The sequence below is a fragment of the Fonsecaea pedrosoi genome (assembly GCF_000835455.1).
Source record: "Fonsecaea pedrosoi CBS 271.37 unplaced genomic scaffold supercont1.1, whole genome shotgun sequence".
Taxonomy (NCBI): Eukaryota; Fungi; Ascomycota; class Eurotiomycetes; order Chaetothyriales; family Herpotrichiellaceae; genus Fonsecaea; species Fonsecaea pedrosoi.
The window spans coordinates 3,955,357-3,975,369 of record NW_013550615.1 but is presented as its reverse complement, the minus strand read 5'-3'; the positions used below and the strand labels follow the sequence as shown (position 1 = coordinate 3,975,369).

The window sequence follows — 20,013 nt, the reverse complement described above, 5'->3', positions numbered from 1 at the left end:
TTTGGGCGTATCAGTCTATTGAGAACCAACTGAAGCAATGATTAATGTACCTGTTAGCGAGAGACTAGACGGTCTTGCACCGAGATTTTGATGTCCATAGAGCTCCGACGATACCCTTCGAATGCATGTAACAATTACTGAGAATAGATTGTCAATATTGTATTTCAATTCGCTACACCAATCTGCTGTAATGTATACATATATACCTTGCTTGTCCGTGCCAGGTTGCCATTCCCCAAGTCCTGATTGTGAGCTGAACAGAGCAAAGCAGAGCGACACGGTGTCTATGGTCCAAATGACCGTTTCTCCTCGGATGGATATGAGAAAATGTTCGAGGTCTACATGTAGCGTTCGAGGCGAGAGAGAAAAGGGAAAAGGGGGAAGAGAGGCAGGAGAGTCGTGGTACAAAACATGGATGTATATCCCGGATGCCCTTTCACTGATTTGCTCAAAACTCCCCCAAAACCCCAGATAGGCCAGCCAGCTAGTGAGCTACCTTACTGTACATACCCTACATACCTCGAGTTCAATCTCACCAAATCTTCGGTCCTCCGTCCTTAGACATACATACATAATGTGCATATCTCCCCTCCTCGAATTTTAGTGCCTCACCCTCACGCGTCCAGCGACGTGAGAACGAGACAAGCAGCCTCGTCGGCCGTGTTACAAACATTTGTCCTGCCCAGGCCCTTGAACTTGGGCCCCGTGGGCCCGCTGACAAACTTGATCTGGCCGAGCAGGTCGACCTGGCCCGTGGCGTTGAGGGGCAGTTGCACGTCGCCCCAGACGCCGGCGAAGTCGAGCCAGGCCGTGGGGTCGCGGGCGTTGTAGGCGGTGAATTTCTGGGAGGCGTTGTCGAACGAGTAGAACAGAGCGTTGTGCAGGGGGTCCCAGAGCGGGCCGCGCCCGGTCTCGTCGGTCACGGGCGAGATGGGCAGGCCGGTGCCTAGGTTGAGGCCTGTGATGTCGAGCGGGTGGGCGCCCGGGGTCGCGTAGTTGGCGTGGGTACCGTTGGCCGGGTAGACGATGGGGCGGGCTCCGTCTTTGAATTTCTGCACGGCGCTGAACGTGAACGCCTGGCCACTCGAGTGTTGGCTGTACCATATCGCGTGGGGGGTTTCGTTCTGGAACCGCACCATGACGTGTTCCCAGTCGCCGACGTGGTCGCCCAGCTCGAGCACGGGGAGTCCAAAGATCCAGTCGCCGCGGTTGTAGGCGTAGAAGAAGAAGAAGAACGCGTCGAGGACGTCGTCGGGCTTTTCCACCGTCACGACGGCCGAGGCGGTCGTGTTGCAGGGCAAAGAGCCGTCCGGGTTGGGCTTCACGCCGTGGAACCACGGAGGGAGGGCGCGGATGCCTTGGTCGGACGTGAGGGAGACGTTGCGGCCGTTGTTGCTGAACTGGTTCAGGCTGTCGAGATTGGACAACGTCAAGGGCGCAGGTGGACAGATGTTCTGCCCATCAAAGTCCTCGGGGTGGCTATTGGCTACTTGTAGGGCGATGGAACTGGGGAAGAAGGCTTCCATGGGATCGAGAAACAACATGGGAGCTGTGGTGAGGACATCTCGTCAGTTCAGTTTCTCCCATTGTAAGAGTCACATTGGCTTCCTCCTTCCCAGACGAAGCCAAGGAAGACAAGCCCCAAGACACAGAAAGATGCATACCATACTCCCGGACGAATGCTGGGACTGTGGTTCGTTTCTCGAGTTCAATCGCAGCCACCGAAACTGCCATCAATAAGAAGAGCACCGAGTAGTCTTTCGAGAAACGCATATTGATCTGTTACCCACTTGCGTCGTTGGGGTTGTTCTGAGAGGAAACAGTGCCCAGGGCGCAACTGGTCATGTTTATGAGACGGGAACAATGGCACAGTGTTGCCAGGTCCAAGGCATGCATCGCAGTCCTGGGAGATTACATCCTGCACATCGAATTTCGAGATGTGACCACCACCGGCTCTGTAAATTCTGAATCTGGCTAGTGCTCGGGGTGTCAGTCATCGGATGAGGCATAATTGATGGCGTATACAAGTACTCGTACTCCGGGATGTCCAACACCACAGGTTTCGTCATGGGGAAGCACGCGTAGTCTCGACCAGGCGATCCTCGCACGTAAAGAACCATAAAAATGGGGATAGGCGCCTTGATGACAGTGGGGGCAGATTTCTGAAACAAAGGCCAATCACTGTCAGCAGAAAACAATTGTGCTAGTCGGAACACTTTGATCCGTTGGGCAAGCAGATACTGATGTCGGATAAAACCAAACCTCAAAAGGGGGCTCAGTCTTCACGTGGACAAGGTCCGGGTACGGCCGACAGCATAGGGACGAAACGTCGCAGCACAGGTGTGTTGCGCTTCCAATCACCCTTGCCTCGATCAAAGACATTAATCAGACGGAAAAGGCGGATCGCAGTGAGACGAAGGTCGAAGTTCCTCGTTAGTTAAATGTCAAGCCGAAGGACAAGGTCAGGCTGGAGGTAAGGACTTTGGGGGTCCTCCGCTGATGCCACTGGCCAAATCCGGCACTCATATCAAGAATTGAACATTGAACATAGCATTTTGAGGAGGGTTCCGATGTGGAGCATGTCATCCTGACAAGACGTCTTCCATTGCAGTGAGACCTGTTAAAACTTCCACTTTATACGAGCCTGTTCGGTCTGCGGCCAGGAATATTTGGATGCTGATATGTCTGCTCCATCAGAGTGTAAGGTGATAGTTGACGGGGCCTTGCTGTGCGGCCATGATGGTGACTTGGATCTCGAATTACGAGCATGTTTCCTCAACAAAGCCATGTCAAGGGAGTGCCAGGAGGCAGATTGTCGTTGATACATGACACAGAAGAGGAACGGAGAGGAGCAGACAACCCAGCACGATGTCAAGAGCGGTTCAGCACGTGACCACAACGACCAGGGCTTGGCACTGGGATCAACACCATCGAACGCGATCCATATTGAAAACATTGCAAAGAGTGGTTTCTGAAGGGATGTCGGAGAAATATTGGATGCGATACACGGCGTAGGATTACAGACAGTGCCGCTTTCACTCACGCAACATGTTCTGCGCTCAAAACCAACTCTTCTAGCCTGATTGATTTCTGATCCTTCCGAGTGCCTTTCTGCAACCCAATCTGATTATAGCCATTCCTTTGCAGATGTTCGGCGATAATGACGCTCATTTCTCCAGGAGAAAGCGTTCTTGCTTTGGCTTCCCTTGCTTGCTCTTTCATCCCAGTTGTGCCTTGCGAATGTTTAGCCCTTCGCAGAACTTTCTACGACCTTTTTGGGGAGTGCGAGTCTCAAGGGTCGACGGAAGATCTTGAATGGTTGATGCTGATCTCGGCGGTGCAAGTCTAGTTGCGGTTGCTGGAGACATTCCTGCACTGGAACACAAAGTAGTAGTCGTGCCTGTTTCTCCGGTTCACTTCCTTGCGCTCACTACCTATCCCCGATTCCTTCATCGGTAGGAGATGAGTGTTGCTGTTTGTGGTGTCAAGTCTTCGCTCAACCGTTGTCTGAACGATAAATCGGCTCGTGAGCTCCAACTCGGGGGCCACTCATAGCCAAGGCCGAAGTACTCAAACTGGGTATGGACGAGGTTTCATAGACATCTCTCTTGATTCAGACTCTTCGTCCTTGCAAAACCGATGTCCCGATCCGAGTGTCTCAGTCCCCAACCATGCCTCGAACTCTCTCAATCCGGCTCACAGCCTTCTCCAACCGTTCTAGCCTCTTCCTCTTCTCAACATCCCTCTGCTCCAACACTTTAACCCTCTCTTCCAACTTTGCCCGGGCTTTCCTTTCATTTGCTACCATCTCATTTGCCTGTCCAAATAATTGTGCTGTGAGCTCTTCTAGCTCAGTTTGAGTTTGTGACAAGGAGGATTCGGCTCGTATTCGAAGCGTGCGCTCTTCTTCCAGCGAAGATTGTAATGTTGAGAGGCTGACAGTCGATTGGTTGTTATCGGAGAGGGCTAGTGCAGAATTACCAAGTATCGTTCCTGCTCCAAAAAAAGGCGTTTTGGGCGGAGATAACGTGGTGCTGCCGAAGACGGCGGCGTTGTTTTGTGGGAATGTGCCTGTGGCTGGTGTCAAGGGATTCTGTCCCCCGAGACTGCTATTGGCTTCCCGTCTACGCCCTGGAAGAAGGGCGCTGATGCTTGCCAGCCTTGACTGTTGCTGTGGCGGCGGCGTTTGGGCCTGCGTTGTAATAGAACCAGTTCCTTCTAGCGGTGAAATGCTCAGCCTCGCATTCGGCTTTGCCTGTTGCTGCTGTTGCTGAGACTTGGAGTATGCATCGCGGAGGTTTGTGATTTCATCCTCGTAGTCTGCAAGCTTGTCTACTGCTGCAGCGGCTTTGGAGTTGAGGAGCCGCACCTGCGCTTCAAGATCGCGGATGCGGCGACTGGCTTCGGCAGCTTCAGCGGAGGGGTCGGAGGGCGGGAGTAAGTGGTAGCCGCATTGCGGACACGTGTGATCGGGAGAAGGCTGATACAAGGTTGCAAACGACGGGTCCATGGGTGCGGTATTGAGGAGGATCGAGGTGGCCATCAGACATGCTTAAACGATCCGAAGAGAAATGTAGAGCCTGAACGATGAAGAAAATGGTTCATATGGGCATGAGAATCAGCTGGTGACGACCAGAGGAGATTATGTTATGAGATATCGAGTACGGAAGGAAACGTAGGCGCCTGTGAACAGCCACCTGAAGGTGATGTTTTGGTAGCGCGTCCAGGAACGGACCACTCGAACGCTGTGATGAAAGACAAAATTGGACAAATGCGACACCAGCCAAACAAGAACTTCAAACAATCTCAGCACCCAGAAGTATGATATTATTCCATGGCTCCAGCCGTATACAGAGCACACTCAAGTCCCTCGTAGGACTCGGTAGAGATACGGTCGCTCGTCACATGGTGTGTTTCAGCAGCTCGTTAAAAACAATGTGACGTGCCAGGCGTGCCAGGTCGGAGTGTCACGTGGAGTGGATAACAGCCACCAACACGTGTTTTGGTCCGCCCAGGGCCGCCTCAATTCTAGCACGTGACAAGCCACCCGGACCTCATTGTGGAGCGTTTGCCCGCGCCAACGAAGTCTGGAACTCTGGCAACATCATCAACATCATCATCGCCACGATACAATACAAGTACTTGCACTTCCAAACTGGTCACCCGCTGCTTGTGAGCAGGTCAACCCACTTGGTGGAGCCCGTGAGGCTGAAACCAGGTGGTAGACCTTTCTTCTGTCGCCGGCTCTGATTCTGTAACCTCGATATGCGCCCACCAAGGGATTCTGTAGCGTCTGGAGGCGCTTTTTCTTTTTTACTAAACGGTTTTGGATTCGATTGTGTCTGCACTTAGTCCTGCTTTGTACGAGCACAACCAGTCCAACTGGGTGCTGCGTTTCGCCGTTCCTCTGGTCAAACCAGATATCTGGTCTTGGGACATACTGAAGATTGAAAGAACTCCAGAAGAGCAGTAAGTTTTCTTCTCAAAGAGCATCCGTCAGCTCGTGTCCAACGACCGGTCAACCGAAAAAGGGATCTTTCGTCTCCATCCGTGCAATTCAATTCTTCGCCAATCCTTCTTTCACCCACGAATTCTGAACAAGTGGTATCTCAGACGAAAAAAAAAGGTAGAAAAACATATTAAGCAAGGAGTTCCTCTTAGAAAAAGTATGGAATTGCAGCGCTGTAATCGTTAGCATACGAATCGTCATCGGAGGCCAGAAAAACTTACGCAATAGCCAAAGTCGCCGTAACACCCAAAACTGCCCGGGTTCGCACCTTTTCCCTCTTCAGTTTCTCTTCTAGTACTCGCGCTTTCTTAGCAGGCTGTGCTGGAAGCTCGGCGTCAATGTCGCTGGGCTCTGGTTCTTGCGCTTTGCGCTTCTTCGAGATCTTTGGAGAGCTTTCCAGAGTCTTGGCTTCTTCGACCATCTTTCGGGCCGTCTCGAGCATTTTCTCCGTGTCTTCGGGGAGTGGTAGTTCGGGCAGGCCGGCCGCCATTTCGACCGTTACATTCGTGTGTGTAGTCTCCGTTGTGCCATCAACCTCAATGGATTGGTCCACTTCAACCTTGACCATCTCCGGCTCTGTGATTGTCGCCGGTGGACTAGGCAAAGCGGGTGACTCTGGTTTGGATTCTGTTTCTACCACAGATGCAGCGTCGTCTAGTGCCGACTGGAGAGAAGCGCTTGCAGCGTTTGCATTTGCGATGTTGGCCTCTTTCTGAGCCTTGGTCTGTCTTTTTCTCGGAGATGCTTTCGCTTTGATCGGGGTTGCAAGTTTGGCCGGAGACATAGACCGGGTGGTTCTCGAACGAGGCGCTTTCACGGGAGCGCTCGGTTTAGCCTTGTCGGTGGGCAAATCAAATTTGGGAGGCGCGGCAATTGGTTTTTTAGAACTTGATGACGTTTGCGAAATGTCCGTTGGGTCAAGAAGTGCTCGAATCCAATCCGATAGTCCATACTCCTCGGCGAGTTCCAAAGCTGGACCTATTGTTAGCCTTCAGTGTCCTCCTTTCGCGCCACGCAGCATACCGAATTCCGGTGCCACCCAGACATTGCCCGCAACTTCGTCCTGGCTTGTTGATTCAAGGCTCTTGAGGTAGTCACGCTCTTCCTTTTCTTCCATATGCGTTGCCCAAGGAAAGGCGATCTTGAACATGCCAGTCGCGCTCACGAAACCATCTTTACTTCTCCTCTGCAAAAAAAAGGGGTCAGATACGACGGAAGACTCGTTACTGGTTTCTTTCGTACCATGAGGAAATATGTCTCTGGGTGAGCTTGGTTCGACTGGCTGGCGAAGATCTCGGAGCCCGTGAGGTCTTCCGGCAGGGGAGCCCGCAGATGCGCGTACTCGAACGGACCCAGATTTTCTGCCCTTGTCGCATTCGATGTTCCCACTTGACCCGGCTTGACTGTCAACTTGGTTTTGCCCAGTCGCCGATAACTGACCAGCTCTTCATCTGGTTTATATGTCAGTTCCTCCTCCTCCTACAATGTATAGCTCGCAGGACACGGACGTACAGGATGGTGCTGCGCCTGGCGCAACCAGGGGATTTCGCTTGCTGGGCAAAGGTCGCATCTTGATCTGCAATACGCGCACAATATACCAGGGGGGACTTGCGCGATGGAGAAGTGGTACACGCAGGTAGGAGACAAAGATCAATGCGAAAATCAAGGAAAGGAAGGGGTGGATTGCTGAAAGCCCTGTCCGGCTCAAAGGAGAACAACTCAGTAGTCAGAAAGGCCAGATAAGAAAGGAAAAGCGATGAGTTGTCCGGTTGTCAGTGGGTGGACGAATTGAACGAGCGCGACAACACGGAGATGCGAAGGATGGGTAGAGCGCAATCGGAGAGTGAGGGAGTGGGAAAACGAAGTTGAAAATGGGGGGGTGGGAGAGCTGGGTTGGAGCTGGGGAGGCTCCTGTTAGCATTATTAGGTATTGGTGACTTGTTCGGGAGAGGGGCCCCCAATCGGAAGATTTTCTAGGTGGTTGGTGAGCAGAGGAAGAAATCACATCCGCGCCTGTGATGAGCTGGCTAGCCTGGTATTGACGCCCCCAACTGACCGCCCAGGCAATCTTGTCCTGAGTGATTCTACCACCCGCCTCCACTCGTATGACGATACGAGGGACACACCAGCAAAGCTGAGGCTTCGGGCGCCCTTTTACGTAGGGAATCATCACCAGCTGCGATCTGATCTGACGCAGGCGCTGGCAGGGAAGCAACCGCTCAAAGAACTTCGCCTTTGTTCTTCATCAACCCGGTCCGGTTCTTCACTTTCTCATCCTCCTTCTCGTCGCCGATCTCAAGGACTTCATCACCCCGATACTCCCAAGGACCAATATCTCGCGGTCCATCAACGCCCTCTGGAGGCAATGCCCACTGTGGCGCAGGACTGCGGTAGCTCCAGCTCCCTTCGACCACATCAGCATACGACAGCGCGTGAAGATAGATGCCCAGCTCATGAGGGCCGGGATCCGAGTACAATGGAGTGTCGCATACTGCACATTTCTCGCCTGTCATTTTCTCTCCCTTCCGCTTGTTGTAGTCGGCCACCATCTCATCGTGCGCTTTCACGAAAGCCCCATACTGAGGGTCATGGTGCATGGCATCTTCGCCGGATGCTGCAAGAGACCCAGCATGTAGTGTGCCTGCGGGTAATGGTTTGAAATATGGATCGTCTTTTGCTGATGCAGATGCCCGTGATGTATCGCTCAACTCGGCAGCTTCAGACACGGTCATCTGTTGTGTCTGGTCCACAAGCGTTGCCAGTCGTTGCTGCTCGTATGATATAGAGTCAGAAACCTCACTTTTCCCCATGAGTTTCAGCTTTGCAATTATCTCCTCGTCTTTTTCGGGGCTTGCATCGTTTTTGGCAAGACCAGGTCCGAATACGGCTCTGTTGCTATAAATTGGATCGTTCGTAATCGGGTGTCCCAAGAACTGTAGGTGAACCCGGATCTGGTGTGTTCGCCCCGTCAAAGGAAGGCAATGGACAATGCTGTAACCTTCGTTCTCAGTACCAGAAATTGCAGGCGCCGGCTGGGCCATTGTCTGGCCGTCTGGCGACGTCGCTGACGCATTTGCCGTCGTATATGGTTTGTGAGGATAATATGCCAATCGTCTGAACAAAGTCTTCGCAGATTTGCCGCTTGCCCGCGCTCGATTGAGTCCGACAATGGGACTGATTTGAAGGATGCTCTCCTCGCAATTTACAACACCTCCACGCATTGGATCTCCATCCCAGCCTTCTCCGTCAGGAAATCGGCCTTTGACCCTTGCGACGTATTCCTTGCGCACAGTGCGGCCACGTAGTTTTTCACTGATAGCCTCCGCTTCTTTGCTTGTCTTGCCAATAAACATTACACCACTGGTCAGCCGGTCAAGTCTGTTGCAGGGTAAGGGCTTGAATGCGAAATGGCGCTCCGCTTTCATGATCTCCACGACTGAATTGTAGTTGTACCGACCAGCCGGATGCACGGGCACACCGGCGGGCTTGTCGATAACAATCATTTCATCGGTTTCACTGATGACTCGAATCGGCTGCGCCGTCACGGGCGGCTCGTGTCTGTGCAGCGTATGTGAGATGACATCGCCATTCTGAACAATGGTATGGACATCTTTACATGGTTTCCCATTAATCGAGATCTGGCCCGTCTCGATTGCCTGCTTGTAGTACTCGCGCGTGCGGTCTCGAAACTCGGCAGCGAAGATGTCGAGGATTTCCCGTCCCCGCCATCGCTGTTTGCAGAAGGTATTGTATGTGAAATGATATGGTGCCACGCGCCGGAGACCATTCTCGAGGTAATAGGGTCGAGGCCAGGGATCACAAGGTGTTACTGCGACGGACGGAGGATCTGCGAGCGGCTTCCTGTCATCGAAGAATTGCGGCGCTTTGGTTTCGGTTGCGATCAGCGCCATGCTGGGCCTGGGTAAGCGACCGCGACTTGCCAAATAGGCAAGGATACGAGGTGAAGGAGCCAGAGATGCCTGCGATGGCGGAGAATATTGCTCTATATCCTCCCGTTTATAGGTTCAAATACGGTCATCAGCGAAAAGATCTGGGTGCCGCATAAAAACTTTCGAGTTGGTGTTTCCGCCTGCGGTAAAAATCATGCCGAAATCTCGCAGCTATTTTGGGACTTTGAAACGAGACGACCGACGCTGTTACATTCATTGTCGATGTGAAATTTCATTTCACATGCAAAGAACGATCATAATGTCTACAGCTTGACTGGTGTATTGTTAATTGTCCTTTGGCTAAGACTGGGAGCCAAGTACGACCAACACATGGGTAAATTGGGTACGCTCCCAAGATGCACTGTGGTCCCTGTCCAGTATTTTGCAGTGATTCAAGCAGAACTACCTGAGGGGTCTCCTTTGAAAATGCACTTCTCATCAGGGGGCTCTGGGAAAGAGAGGAAATAAGTTCATGTTAGAGGGTCTCAGTCCGAATATACACCCCTGCGGTCCAACGTACGGACTGGACAAGGCAGCGTGAAACTCGAACAGCCGAAGTCTGGCAGACTGTAAGCAGCAGAAGGAAACAACGGAGCCTTGGTCCGGAATATGTTGATGTTCTTGATTGGTATCGAATTTTCTGGGTCCTCATACCATCGAGGGCTTCTCGTGGTGCACAGGATGGGTGTCCAGCCATAGGAAAGGTCGCTTTCTAGCCCTTCTGCCTCCGATTTAGACCTCTTTTGCAACAAAAAGCCCGTGGCCACCTCTCATTGTTTCATATCCACGAACGTGACCTCAACATCCAACCACTCCCGCGCTCATGACTCCGTGGTGATCTTCGCCTTGGGGTTGGTGACCTTGACGCCCAATGCCTTTGCCTTCGCAACGATCTCAATTCGCTTCCGTGACGAAACAGCAGACGCAATTTCCGCGGCGTATGTTCGGTTGTGCATGAGGAGGAGTTCGACGTCGCGGGGGTTGTGGACGAGGAAAGCCTTGTGGCCGGAAGGCATCATGTGTCGAGTCTTCTTATTTGAGCCGAAACCGATCTGTACGTTATTCCTGTCAGCCCAATGTTCTTGTATGCCGATGATGCCGCATTTGCAGAGTGTTCAGTCCATGCGCTGGTGCACTTTTCCTTGACTTTGACCGCGGACTCAAAAATTCGGACGTACCGATGGCATAACCATTTGACCCTTGAACCGTCTTCGAACTCGGTTGTCGATACCCTTTGGCTTCCTCCATGCTGAAGGCACACACTTGAAGGTGTCCGACTGGTGTCGGTGCCACGCCTTCTTGTGCTTTTTGATGATGGGGACGTGCTTCTTTGCGGAGACCATCTGCGCGAGTGTCAGTTATCATACGGGTGTTTTGAGGCTGCGATAATCTGACCTTGGAAATTGTATGGTCTGGACAGCTGAAGCAATTAGCGAAGGTTGTAGTGAGAAGTCGTCGACAACTGCGCCTTGGTTGAAAATCGGGGTCGAATTTCGCAAAGTGCCAAGAGTGACTTTCTGTGCGCGGGAAACAAGTCAGCTAACCAAAAGGGGATTGGCGTCTTGAACAGCCTTGAAACTTGAGACCATCGCATATATTCGCACTTGGTCATGTTTATGTATTCAATAGAGCCTGGTCTCTTAAAGGTCACTGCTAGTTCTACAGCTCTTGGTATTCTAACTTGATCGGAACACCTCCCTGCTCGCCGCTCCGCAACATGGCTTCGATCAGCTCAAGATCTGCCAGAGCTTCTTCAGGAGATTGACTCTCGTTGACCTTCCCAGCTGCCAATGCTTCTCCCCAGGCTCTCACTTCTCCCGGGACGCCTGTTTTTTCGTCTTGAACCTCCTCAGTCTTGTCATCATAGGTGACCTTATTGCCCGAGAGGCTAACGGGACCTTTCTCGCAACCGACAGCCCATTCACTCCCCTTGTGAGTTGTTCCGAAAGAGATCGATATCGTACCCACGGCTCCTTTCTTGCTCTTTGCTGTAGCCTCAACGGTGTCGACTGGAGGAAGGTGTTCTTGGAGCTGTGCAGAGTGAGCTGATAGCGACACCAATGGATTGCCTTTGCCCATCATCAATCGAAGCCCAGCAGTGAAATGTACGCCGCCGTCGAGCAAAAATCCTCCCTGGTGCGTGGGGCTCTTGCGCCATCTAGCAGACGGTCAGTATCATTCAACAACCCTGGCATCAGACAAAGCGGCTTACGCAGTCTCGAAATATTTCCCACCCTCAACAAGCGTCTGCAATCGGCATCTGAAAGTCAATTGCCGACCTTTCGTCTTGACAACCTCTGCAGCACGGATGAAAGAGTTCGTGTATCTGATGTTTTCGGCAACCCCCCAGGTCACTTTTTTGGGCTCTATCTCGGAATGATACCATTTAATGAGTTCCGCGGCGTCCTTCACGTTCTCTGCGACCGGTTTCTCCGAGAGGACATGCTTGCCCGCTAAAAGCGCCTTGCGGATGTAGTCGGGCTGGTTCTTTATGGGCAAGGCTATGATGACAGCCTGAATATCCGAGCGGGCCAGAAGATCCTCCAAAGATTTTCCTACGCCTGAGTCGTCCGAGTAGAGATCAACCTTGGATTCGTCCACCTCGAGCGTCTTTGCCGATTTCAATGAGCGAGAGTAGACGGCTTTGAGCGTCAAATCCTTCGAAGCCTCAACGGCTGGCTGTCAAGGTGGGTATTCCAGTCAGTAACAGAATGGAAGACTACATTGTCTGTGTTCTGCGCACCTTGTGCTCCTCTCGAGCGAAGATACCTGTACACGATCAATCAACACTGTGGCCGACATCCCAGTGCCGAAACGGGAAGGATATTGCGCATACCTCCGCCTAGAATAGCCACTCCAATCATTTCGAAGTCGATTTTTATGAACGAATTTGCTGTTTAGTTACCGATTCTTTCGTATGGTTCGTCCTGGGAATCGTTTGTAAAAGTGTCAAGTGAGGGCAAAAGTCATTTCATATCGCTGAACCCACAATCCTTCATTTACCAGTTCCTCAAAATTTCGCCGTAGTATGTAGGTAATTTAGGCTATCGGCCCCTCACGGGCTTCATTGCCGTCTACGTCTTTGCGTGGTAGATTCAAATCTCCGTGTCACGTGTTCGGGTATCTCGTGTCATCAGTTCCGCGTCAGTGACTTGGTGACTCGGAGTTCGCATTGATGTCGTCACCGTGCAGGGACAAAAAAATTGGGTCTGTTTCAAGCTCCACCAGGACAAAAAGCATAAACAACAAAAAGACACATGCGTTCGAGTAGTAGTACCGAGTAGCGGGACGCGAGAATGGCAAAGTCTCTGAGAAGACCTCATGACCCCCATCCCCCTGAGTCACGAGCTACGACACCAGCACACTCTTTCTACCATCGATATTCTTTCCCTCGACCCTATTCCTGACCTTTTACAGTTATTGCTAGAGCGAGCTCGATCGTCCGAAGCCCTGCCGAACAGCGACCTTGCCCGTCCCCTGGAATGTATGAAGATCAATAAAGTTCCGGAGATACACTCGCAAGACAATATTATAAAGAACCGTCGACTTAGAAATATCAAATAATGAGCTTGGAGGGGGATCGGAATCAAAGCGCGCAATCTTCTCTACCAGAAGAGCTGCGCAGCTCCACCCGCCAGAGGCACCATGCCCTGAACCTCCAGATCACCCGGCGGCTGCCATTGTGTCTGCCACCAATTGCAGACAGTCCATTCACTTACGCCAAGGGAATTATAGTCTTTGGTCAGATATACAATGCCTTCGAGACCTTCCTGCAGACACAGCTCGCTTCTGCCCAGTTAGACCAGCGACTGCGTCAGATCTACCAGCGTGTATGCTTTCCCTGGCTGCTCAGGTACGGCCGGCTCCAAAAGGATATCGAAATCCTGCAGTCAGTCCTCCTACGGGATCAATATCAAGAACTTGAGACCTTGGACAAGGAATCGAGTGGATTTCGCTTGCAAATTGAGAGATCATTGTCGACGAGACCACATGTCTTGCTGGCCTACACTTGGGCGATGTACCTTGCTCTTTTCAACGGCGGTCGCTGGATTCGAGGGCAGCTGGTGTCTGCAGGCCCGGACTTCTGGCGTACAGGCATAATTCCGTTATCCTTCTGGGACTTTCGGAGTGAAGAGGATGCGGGCGTCGATGGCCGGTTGCAAGAGCAGTTCAAAGAGGCATTTCGGGAAGCAGCATCTTTGCTGACTGAAACCGAAGCGAGAGATGTTGTCGAGGAGACTTTCAATTTGTTCGATATGTGCATCCAAATGGTGGAATTCCTCGACAATGCCACGAACTGCTCGTCTCAATCTGTCCCTGCAGAGGTCCCAGCACTTGTGGCTTCTTCGCAGCTCAAGAATTCAGTTGGCGCCAAGTCGATGGCAGCCTCGTTCTGGCAATGCGTGGTCTCTCTGTCGAAAGGGAAGAAGGCATTGGGGGTGCCACATGATGGGCGCTGAGGATTTCCATTCCTACCACCTAAACCCGCAGTATTCATAGATACCAGTTCGGTCCCTTACCTAGAAATGCACCCAGTTCAACGCTTCTTCAACCCAATCTCTTGAGTTTATTCCTTGCTGAAAACAATACCAAGCACGACACGGGGACGTGAAGCAATGTAGGCAGGCTGAGACGTGCAATGTAATTTATCATCATATTGCACGAAATCTCGGACGGGTGCTTGCTATATAGTCCACAATGGCTTGTTCGTAGTTAGTGACTGTTTCGATACCACAACAATGGATTCAGATGAGCAGGAACGCCCATACTATCTCCGCCAGCCGGAGAGTCTGTTGGTGCCGGTGGGTTGGGGGTTGGTGAGGACGTATGGGGCGGTGATGTACGTACATGCCTACGCCACTTCCTTGTCCTTGGCCATTATTTCACCAACGCCCCGAATTTCTCTTAGCTTCGCCTGGTGCGTTGCCACGAGAGCCGCTAGGGACGGTAATCCGGGGGAAAAGGCCTGTGCACCGATGAACGCCTTTGTCGGATCTTAAGATTTCTCTAGATTGGGAAATAATCTTCGTCCGTGGGCTAAAGATTTGAACGCTGACAAGATCTAACCATAGCTCCTGCACATACGATTATGTACCCATTTGGGAGATACGATCAGTGTCTTGATCTTTCCCAAGGGTGCGGTCGAAGGGATGTTCTGCGCCCAATGTTGGACGATGGCTCGGGCTCCGGGTACAGTACACGATCAATCCTCAATTACCGAGTATTGGAGTCTGGACCCTCCGAAGTTTGTGGGTGTGCTTGGGCCTCAGCTTAGAGCTTCAGCTAAAAAGTCTCAGCAAGATGATCAGGCTTGGCCGCTCTCCGCAGAAGAGAGCCATCCCATCAAGGACTTGAAATTGGGGCACCGTGGTGGTTGACAAAGCTGCTTCGAATAACGGCAGGACCGGATGCAATCGTAGATGTTTTTTTGGATCATTGTAGAGTGGTATGCATACCCGTGCACCAGCCCGACAAAAGTATATATAAACCAAGTCCTCCTTGTCAAAACAAGCAGTTGTGCGTTGTCGAGCTCAGGGGTATTCATTTACGGGTTGTCTTGGTGTTGCCACGACAGGATTGAATGCATGTAATTCTGGGTCAAGTGCCACCCTCGTCTACAAAAGCCCCAATGCGTCTTTATTTGCTCGGATGCCCGTCCGAAAGAACTTGGTTGCATTTTCTGCAGGGAGACCTTGGTACCGATGGCGAAGGTCGCAGGTCGAAGGGGAACAGCAGGTCTGTGTTTGTGTCTGCTACGCATCAGGACTTAACGGATGGGAGTCGCTGTCCAGGATTCAGTGTTCCTGTGCAATCTGTCCTTTGACAATTGAAGTTTTCCAGTGTGTCCTGCAATACCTTCCTCGAGCGTTCTTCCAATATTCAGTCCTGGTTCCGCTGGGATGGGCCGTAACACCGATGGATCCAAGCGAGGTTGCAGAGCGCCAGGTGGATTTCGACAGCTGGATAATGTGCCGAATCCGCCACGCCGCCAGTGGTTGAGGTCAGGGATAGTTCGGGGATGTGCAGGGAAAGGTATTAAGCTAGAGAAAAGGAGGACTGGGCTGCTGCAAGTTGACTGGCGTGACTGGGCATAGAAAATTCGACGGAGCTGGCCGCAGGAAGCTCGCCTGCGTCTTTGGAGCCTTCGGAGCAGCTTGTCCCGGGGATGGGATCTTCGCTGACTCCTTACATAGGTGAGCACAGCGGGGAGGAGTCAGACGAAGCTGGAGGGCAGACGACGATTGCTTTTGCGGCAATTGAAGTGCGAATACCGAAGAGGGATGATGTGTTGGTGAGTTGCTTGGTACGGCAAGATCCAAAGTGGCCGGTTGCATAGTTAGCCCAGAGCCGGGTCACTGGAGACGAGACGGCAAAAGAGTTCTCAAGTAGCCTGCCACATTAGTGAAGGGATATTCCTGTGCACGAGTCTTCATTCGTCTCGGAATAACTCTTTTTAAGATTTCATTGTGTATCCTCGTAACTTCTACAAAGGACGACTTGCTTGGTGGCTACCGCTATACGAGATACTATTTAACATGTCTGGAGCTGATAGGTGGCTCGGAAGGGTGGGCTCTGGGAGTTGCCACGTACCCGAGGCCAGAGCACCGGTGTTCTGGAGACACACCATCAGCAGTACAGCGGGACTAAGCCTGCACGGGCCCAAGCAGCTCCCCGGGCGTTCCTCTAACCTTAAACTAGCTGAACACACGGCACTGCCCTTTGGGTCTCGGGTCGCTTCTGGGAAAAGGTTGTTGCTGACGCCCGCGCTCGCTGTCCAGCTACCCCATAGGTGGTCTGACGAAATGGGCGCCCCTCGATGGCATCCACCGCACCGACAGAGCGGCATGGCTGCCCTCTCCCCACCCCAACACTTCCCTATCTCAGGTTAAGCCCTGAAAGCCTCGGTGCCTAACTCCTTGATTCCCGGGCTACATTTCCCCTCCCTGGCCATTCTGAAGCCCATGGCTCTTGCACCCACGCTTTTTGCAGTTTCCACATGATGATTAGGCCCGACTCGCCCACTTGGACTGGACTTCTGTTGGCTGGGGCACTGGATTCCGGAAGCCTAAGAGATGTAGTTGCCACCCTAAGGGAATGCCCGTTTGCAGACACACGAGACTTACCTGTAGCTGAGTGGACCGTCGACCGTGGTGCGTATCCCCCAGGCTCCTAGGTCCCTAGGCTCCCAGTCTCCCAGTTCTCGCAAATCCTTTTCTGCAGCTTCTCGGTGCCAAGTGCTGCATCATCGTTGAATCTTGTTGCTCCAAGCTCCAGTTCTCAGTGTTCAATGCTCCCTCTGACATTCTCCTGCTTCTGTTTCGATCCCCCATCCACACGCCCGCGCGTGGTTTCTCCTCTTTTCTTCCCTTATCTCCACACAACTTCGCACACCATCCATCCAGCTCTGTCTCTTCGACCCTTTCGATTCTCTTGACCTTTTCGTCGCCTCTTTCTGATCCTCTCTCCTCCTCCCTCGTCTTCGTCTTCGCATTCTGGCAGCCGGGTGACCAACTCCGCGACACTGTCGATCGCTCACACCCTCCCACCACCCACCACTTGAGAGCACTGCACCTGCCATTGACGATCAGCACTGATCTTCGATCACACCGGAGACTAGCCACTTCCCAATATTATCGCTGGCCTATCTGAGGTTTCTCTCGACTCTCTACGAGTTACCTCGCGCCTTCAAACATACTACTACACAACATCGCATTCCTCCGAAGCCTGACACTTTTATCTGACAGGGCGCCGTTAGAAGTCGACTGGGCAAGTCAATGGACCGCAGCATTGGGAACAGGGATCTCGCTACCCGACAAGTCACATTCCAATCCACTCCTGCGGAATTCCACCACCAATAATTTGACGTTTGACATCTCTTCAGCACCCTCGCTGTTCCAATTCCCTGGGTCAGCCGAACAGCCAATAGTCGCATCATCAAGCCACTCGATCTTTGTCCTTCAACCCGTCCGGCGGTCTCGCTGATTGCCTTGTATCTCCTATGACACCATTTCTATCAGGTCATCCATTCCACTCTGCCAATGGAAGGGGCAGACGCACCACCGTTGAAGGAAAAGAAGGGCTTGAAAACGGTTTGGAACAGAATTAAGGACTTCTTTAGAGAGCAACCCACCGCTGCACAACCGGCTGTGTCTGCCACTATTACACCATCTGTTCCCGCACCTCCTGTCGCTCCCCAAAGGCAAGCGGCTGAGGAGACTCCCAAACCGTCAGTGAGATCAGATTTCCCTGAGAGATCCTCGCTAAACCTTGACAGGGCAACTCCAATCGAGCATTCACCTGAACAAGAAACCGTCAAAATAGACAAAGAAAGAGATCAGCCTATCGAGCCTGGCTCGACATCGTCACAAGAACCTGTTGATACCAAGGACGCAACAGCCGAGTCACACATGCGGTTCACTAAAGCGCAAGCCATCTTTGCCCGACACAACCTAGAACTAGATGAAACAGAATGGGAACCGAGGTACAGAGGCCCACCAGAAAGGGTGTACAAGAACATACGAATGAGAGTCAGATACACCTGTCACAATTGTTCGACGACGTTTGGGCGCGATCGAGTCTGCGTGGGATGCCAACACCGACGCTGTTCTCGATGCTCACGATATCCGCCGAGAAAAGATCGGACGAAACCATCACAAGACCCGACAACAGCAACTGATCCCTCGAACTTTGTGACCGAGGCTCCTCGACCCGGGGCTGAAGGTGGAACGTGCCATGAATGCCGGACTGGGTTCGAGGCAGATGCTGAAGAATGTCCCAACTGCCACCACAAAATTTGCGAAAGATGTCTGCATGAAGCCACCATTACAGTCGACCCGAGTCACGCAACCGGCCAGGAAGCATCTCAAGCCGAACAGGTGACTGAACAAAGGAAACCCACTCTACAAGACTCGCCCTCTGGTAGCTAGCATTGGTCACTATTCGTTGCCCGGTGCCATTTGCATGTCAGGGCGTGGCCTCCCCCAACATACTCATATTTGACATTTTTCCGAGCATTTTGATGATGCGATGACGACTTTTCTACGACTACTCGTCCTTTTCTCGATCTGAGCGTTCCAGTCCTAATTACCATGGGTTGGTGTTCACGGTGTTGCGTTTGCAGGATTCCCCGTTTGACAGTGCTTTGATCTGTTTGGAGCGCCAAAAGCGAAAATGGTCGCCTGGAGTTGGGAGTTGTTTTTTGATAGGTCGCTTCAGTTCCCTGCCACTACCAGAGGGCTGGTCTTACATTGGAAGAGAAGAATTTCAGGGTCTACGGGAAAGCCGAAAACTGGCAAGTCAGGAAAAAGAGATGGGTGATTAGAATCTGCAGGTTCTGACGGTACCGTCGTACAGCAGGAGCAGGGATCAAGGGGTACCATGGAGGAAGGATATAGGGATGGACTGTTAGGGCAATGGTGATTGTTGCTCGGCAAATTGGACGGCGACTCTGCAACCTCGACCTGGACCTCTTTGCGAGGCTGGTCTCTACGATACAAATGAAGAAATAACAGCGCCACTCCACCGCTTACACTATCTTTTTCTTCGTGTTCTGTGTTTGAGTCTTTGTTCGGCTGTTACTGGGACCCCTGTTTATGCCACCGTTTATGACGACGACTTGATCCCTCGACTTTTGATCTGCATAGCGTCTGCCCCGGGATCCTGAGCCGGCACTGGATCCCCACACAGCGGTGTGGTGCTCACTGCTCACGGTGCAGCAAACTACTGGTGACGGCTCCAGATGCTGTGAGAACTCAAGTTCGCCAAAGACGTATGTGAGTGGCTCACTCGGTCGCTGCAAACCCTGCCAGGCTGAAACCCGATCCCCCTGTCAGCATTGTACTTGTACCTACCGAGTACTTCGTTACGGAGTACAGAAACGTGGGGGTCCTTGTTGTGCTGAATGTCAAGAGGTCCAAGTTAGACGGGCCATGCAAGCACGTTTTTTTGGTTCCCTATTTCAAATCTTTGACCCTCTCGTGGTGTTTCAGGATGGCACAGCAAAATAAGTGGTCGGCCTCGACGTGAGCCACCACTCGGGACTCCGCGCTCACGACGAGGGAGGAATGGCCGTTCTGTGTCCTCGGTACTCGGACGAGGTGCCTCGTAGTGTATGGAGGTACATACGATCCCGGTCGTGTGCGCGGACGGACATTGTCAGGGATTTGCGGTGGATGTCTCCGTCTGGGGGGTTTTGGTCCAGACGAGTAGGTATGCTGTATCCTGTATCCTCTATGCTACCATAAAGATCAATCACTGCTCGGAAGACGTGACGGAATACCAAGTACGTACCTCGTTCTCTGAGGGTACATGATGTACCGAGTACATGCTAGAGCCACTGGCGCTGACCACCCCTCAACATACCGATTATTCATTCTCTTCCTAAGATTTCACATCGACGCTGTTCTCCTAGCGAAGAGGAGGGCGGAGGCATGGGATGGGATGGAACGGCCCTGGGGGAAAGTGTGTAGAAGCGCCGTCAGAGTCGATCGATCAGTCAATCATTCAGGCAGGCCGACAGGCCACTCAGCGTCAAATGTTCAAATGACTACATAC

The 20,013-nt window shown here is 52.2% G+C and overlaps 8 protein-coding genes across 8 annotated transcripts; 2 read left to right on the top strand and 6 right to left on the bottom strand.

Moving 5' to 3' along the window:
* Positions 1 to 614: 614 nt before the first annotated feature.
* Z517_01451 (uncharacterized protein) lies at positions 615 to 1,773 on the bottom strand (the record flags this gene model as incomplete). The annotated part of the gene is made up of 2 exons (XM_013434411.1): positions 615 to 1,549; positions 1,665 to 1,773. The coding sequence occupies 2 exons, from the start codon at positions 1,771 to 1,773 to the stop codon at positions 615 to 617; spliced, it is 1,044 nt and encodes a 347-aa protein (XP_013289865.1).
* A 1,885-nt stretch (positions 1,774 to 3,658) lies between these two features.
* Z517_01450 (uncharacterized protein) lies at positions 3,659 to 4,543 on the bottom strand (the record flags this gene model as incomplete). Its single annotated transcript, XM_013434410.1, has 1 exon — positions 3,659 to 4,543. The coding sequence occupies one exon, from the start codon at positions 4,541 to 4,543 to the stop codon at positions 3,659 to 3,661; it is 885 nt and encodes a 294-aa protein (XP_013289864.1).
* Positions 4,544 to 5,657: 1,114 nt separating this feature from the next.
* On the bottom strand, positions 5,658 to 7,079 carry Z517_01449 (uncharacterized protein; the record flags this gene model as incomplete). The annotated part of the gene is made up of 5 exons (XM_013434409.1): positions 5,658 to 5,682; positions 5,731 to 6,481; positions 6,533 to 6,695; positions 6,752 to 6,960; positions 7,022 to 7,079. The coding sequence occupies 5 exons, from the start codon at positions 7,077 to 7,079 to the stop codon at positions 5,658 to 5,660; spliced, it is 1,206 nt and encodes a 401-aa protein (XP_013289863.1).
* Positions 7,080 to 7,728: 649 nt separating this feature from the next.
* Z517_01448 (uncharacterized protein) lies at positions 7,729 to 9,420 on the bottom strand (the record flags this gene model as incomplete). Its single annotated transcript, XM_013434408.1, has 1 exon — positions 7,729 to 9,420. One exon carries the CDS (start codon positions 9,418 to 9,420, stop codon positions 7,729 to 7,731), a length of 1,692 nt encoding a protein of 563 aa, XP_013289862.1.
* An 860-nt stretch (positions 9,421 to 10,280) lies between these two features.
* On the bottom strand, positions 10,281 to 10,802 carry Z517_01447 (60S ribosomal protein L32; the record flags this gene model as incomplete). The annotated part of the gene is made up of 2 exons (XM_013434407.1): positions 10,281 to 10,511; positions 10,638 to 10,802. 2 exons carry the CDS (start codon positions 10,800 to 10,802, stop codon positions 10,281 to 10,283), a joined length of 396 nt encoding a protein of 131 aa, XP_013289861.1.
* A 316-nt stretch (positions 10,803 to 11,118) lies between these two features.
* Z517_01446 (uncharacterized protein) lies at positions 11,119 to 12,323 on the bottom strand (the record flags this gene model as incomplete). The annotated part of the gene is made up of 4 exons (XM_013434406.1): positions 11,119 to 11,617; positions 11,672 to 12,138; positions 12,203 to 12,228; positions 12,296 to 12,323. 4 exons carry the CDS (start codon positions 12,321 to 12,323, stop codon positions 11,119 to 11,121), a joined length of 1,020 nt encoding a protein of 339 aa, XP_013289860.1.
* A 699-nt stretch (positions 12,324 to 13,022) lies between these two features.
* Z517_01445 (uncharacterized protein) lies at positions 13,023 to 13,919 on the top strand (the record flags this gene model as incomplete). The annotated part of the gene is made up of 1 exon (XM_013434405.1): positions 13,023 to 13,919. One exon carries the CDS (start codon positions 13,023 to 13,025, stop codon positions 13,917 to 13,919), a length of 897 nt encoding a protein of 298 aa, XP_013289859.1.
* Positions 13,920 to 17,498: 3,579 nt separating this feature from the next.
* Positions 17,499 to 18,386, top strand: Z517_01444 (uncharacterized protein; the record flags this gene model as incomplete). The annotated part of the gene is made up of 1 exon (XM_013434404.1): positions 17,499 to 18,386. One exon carries the CDS (start codon positions 17,499 to 17,501, stop codon positions 18,384 to 18,386), a length of 888 nt encoding a protein of 295 aa, XP_013289858.1.
* Between the last annotated feature and the right edge of the window lie 1,627 nt (positions 18,387 to 20,013).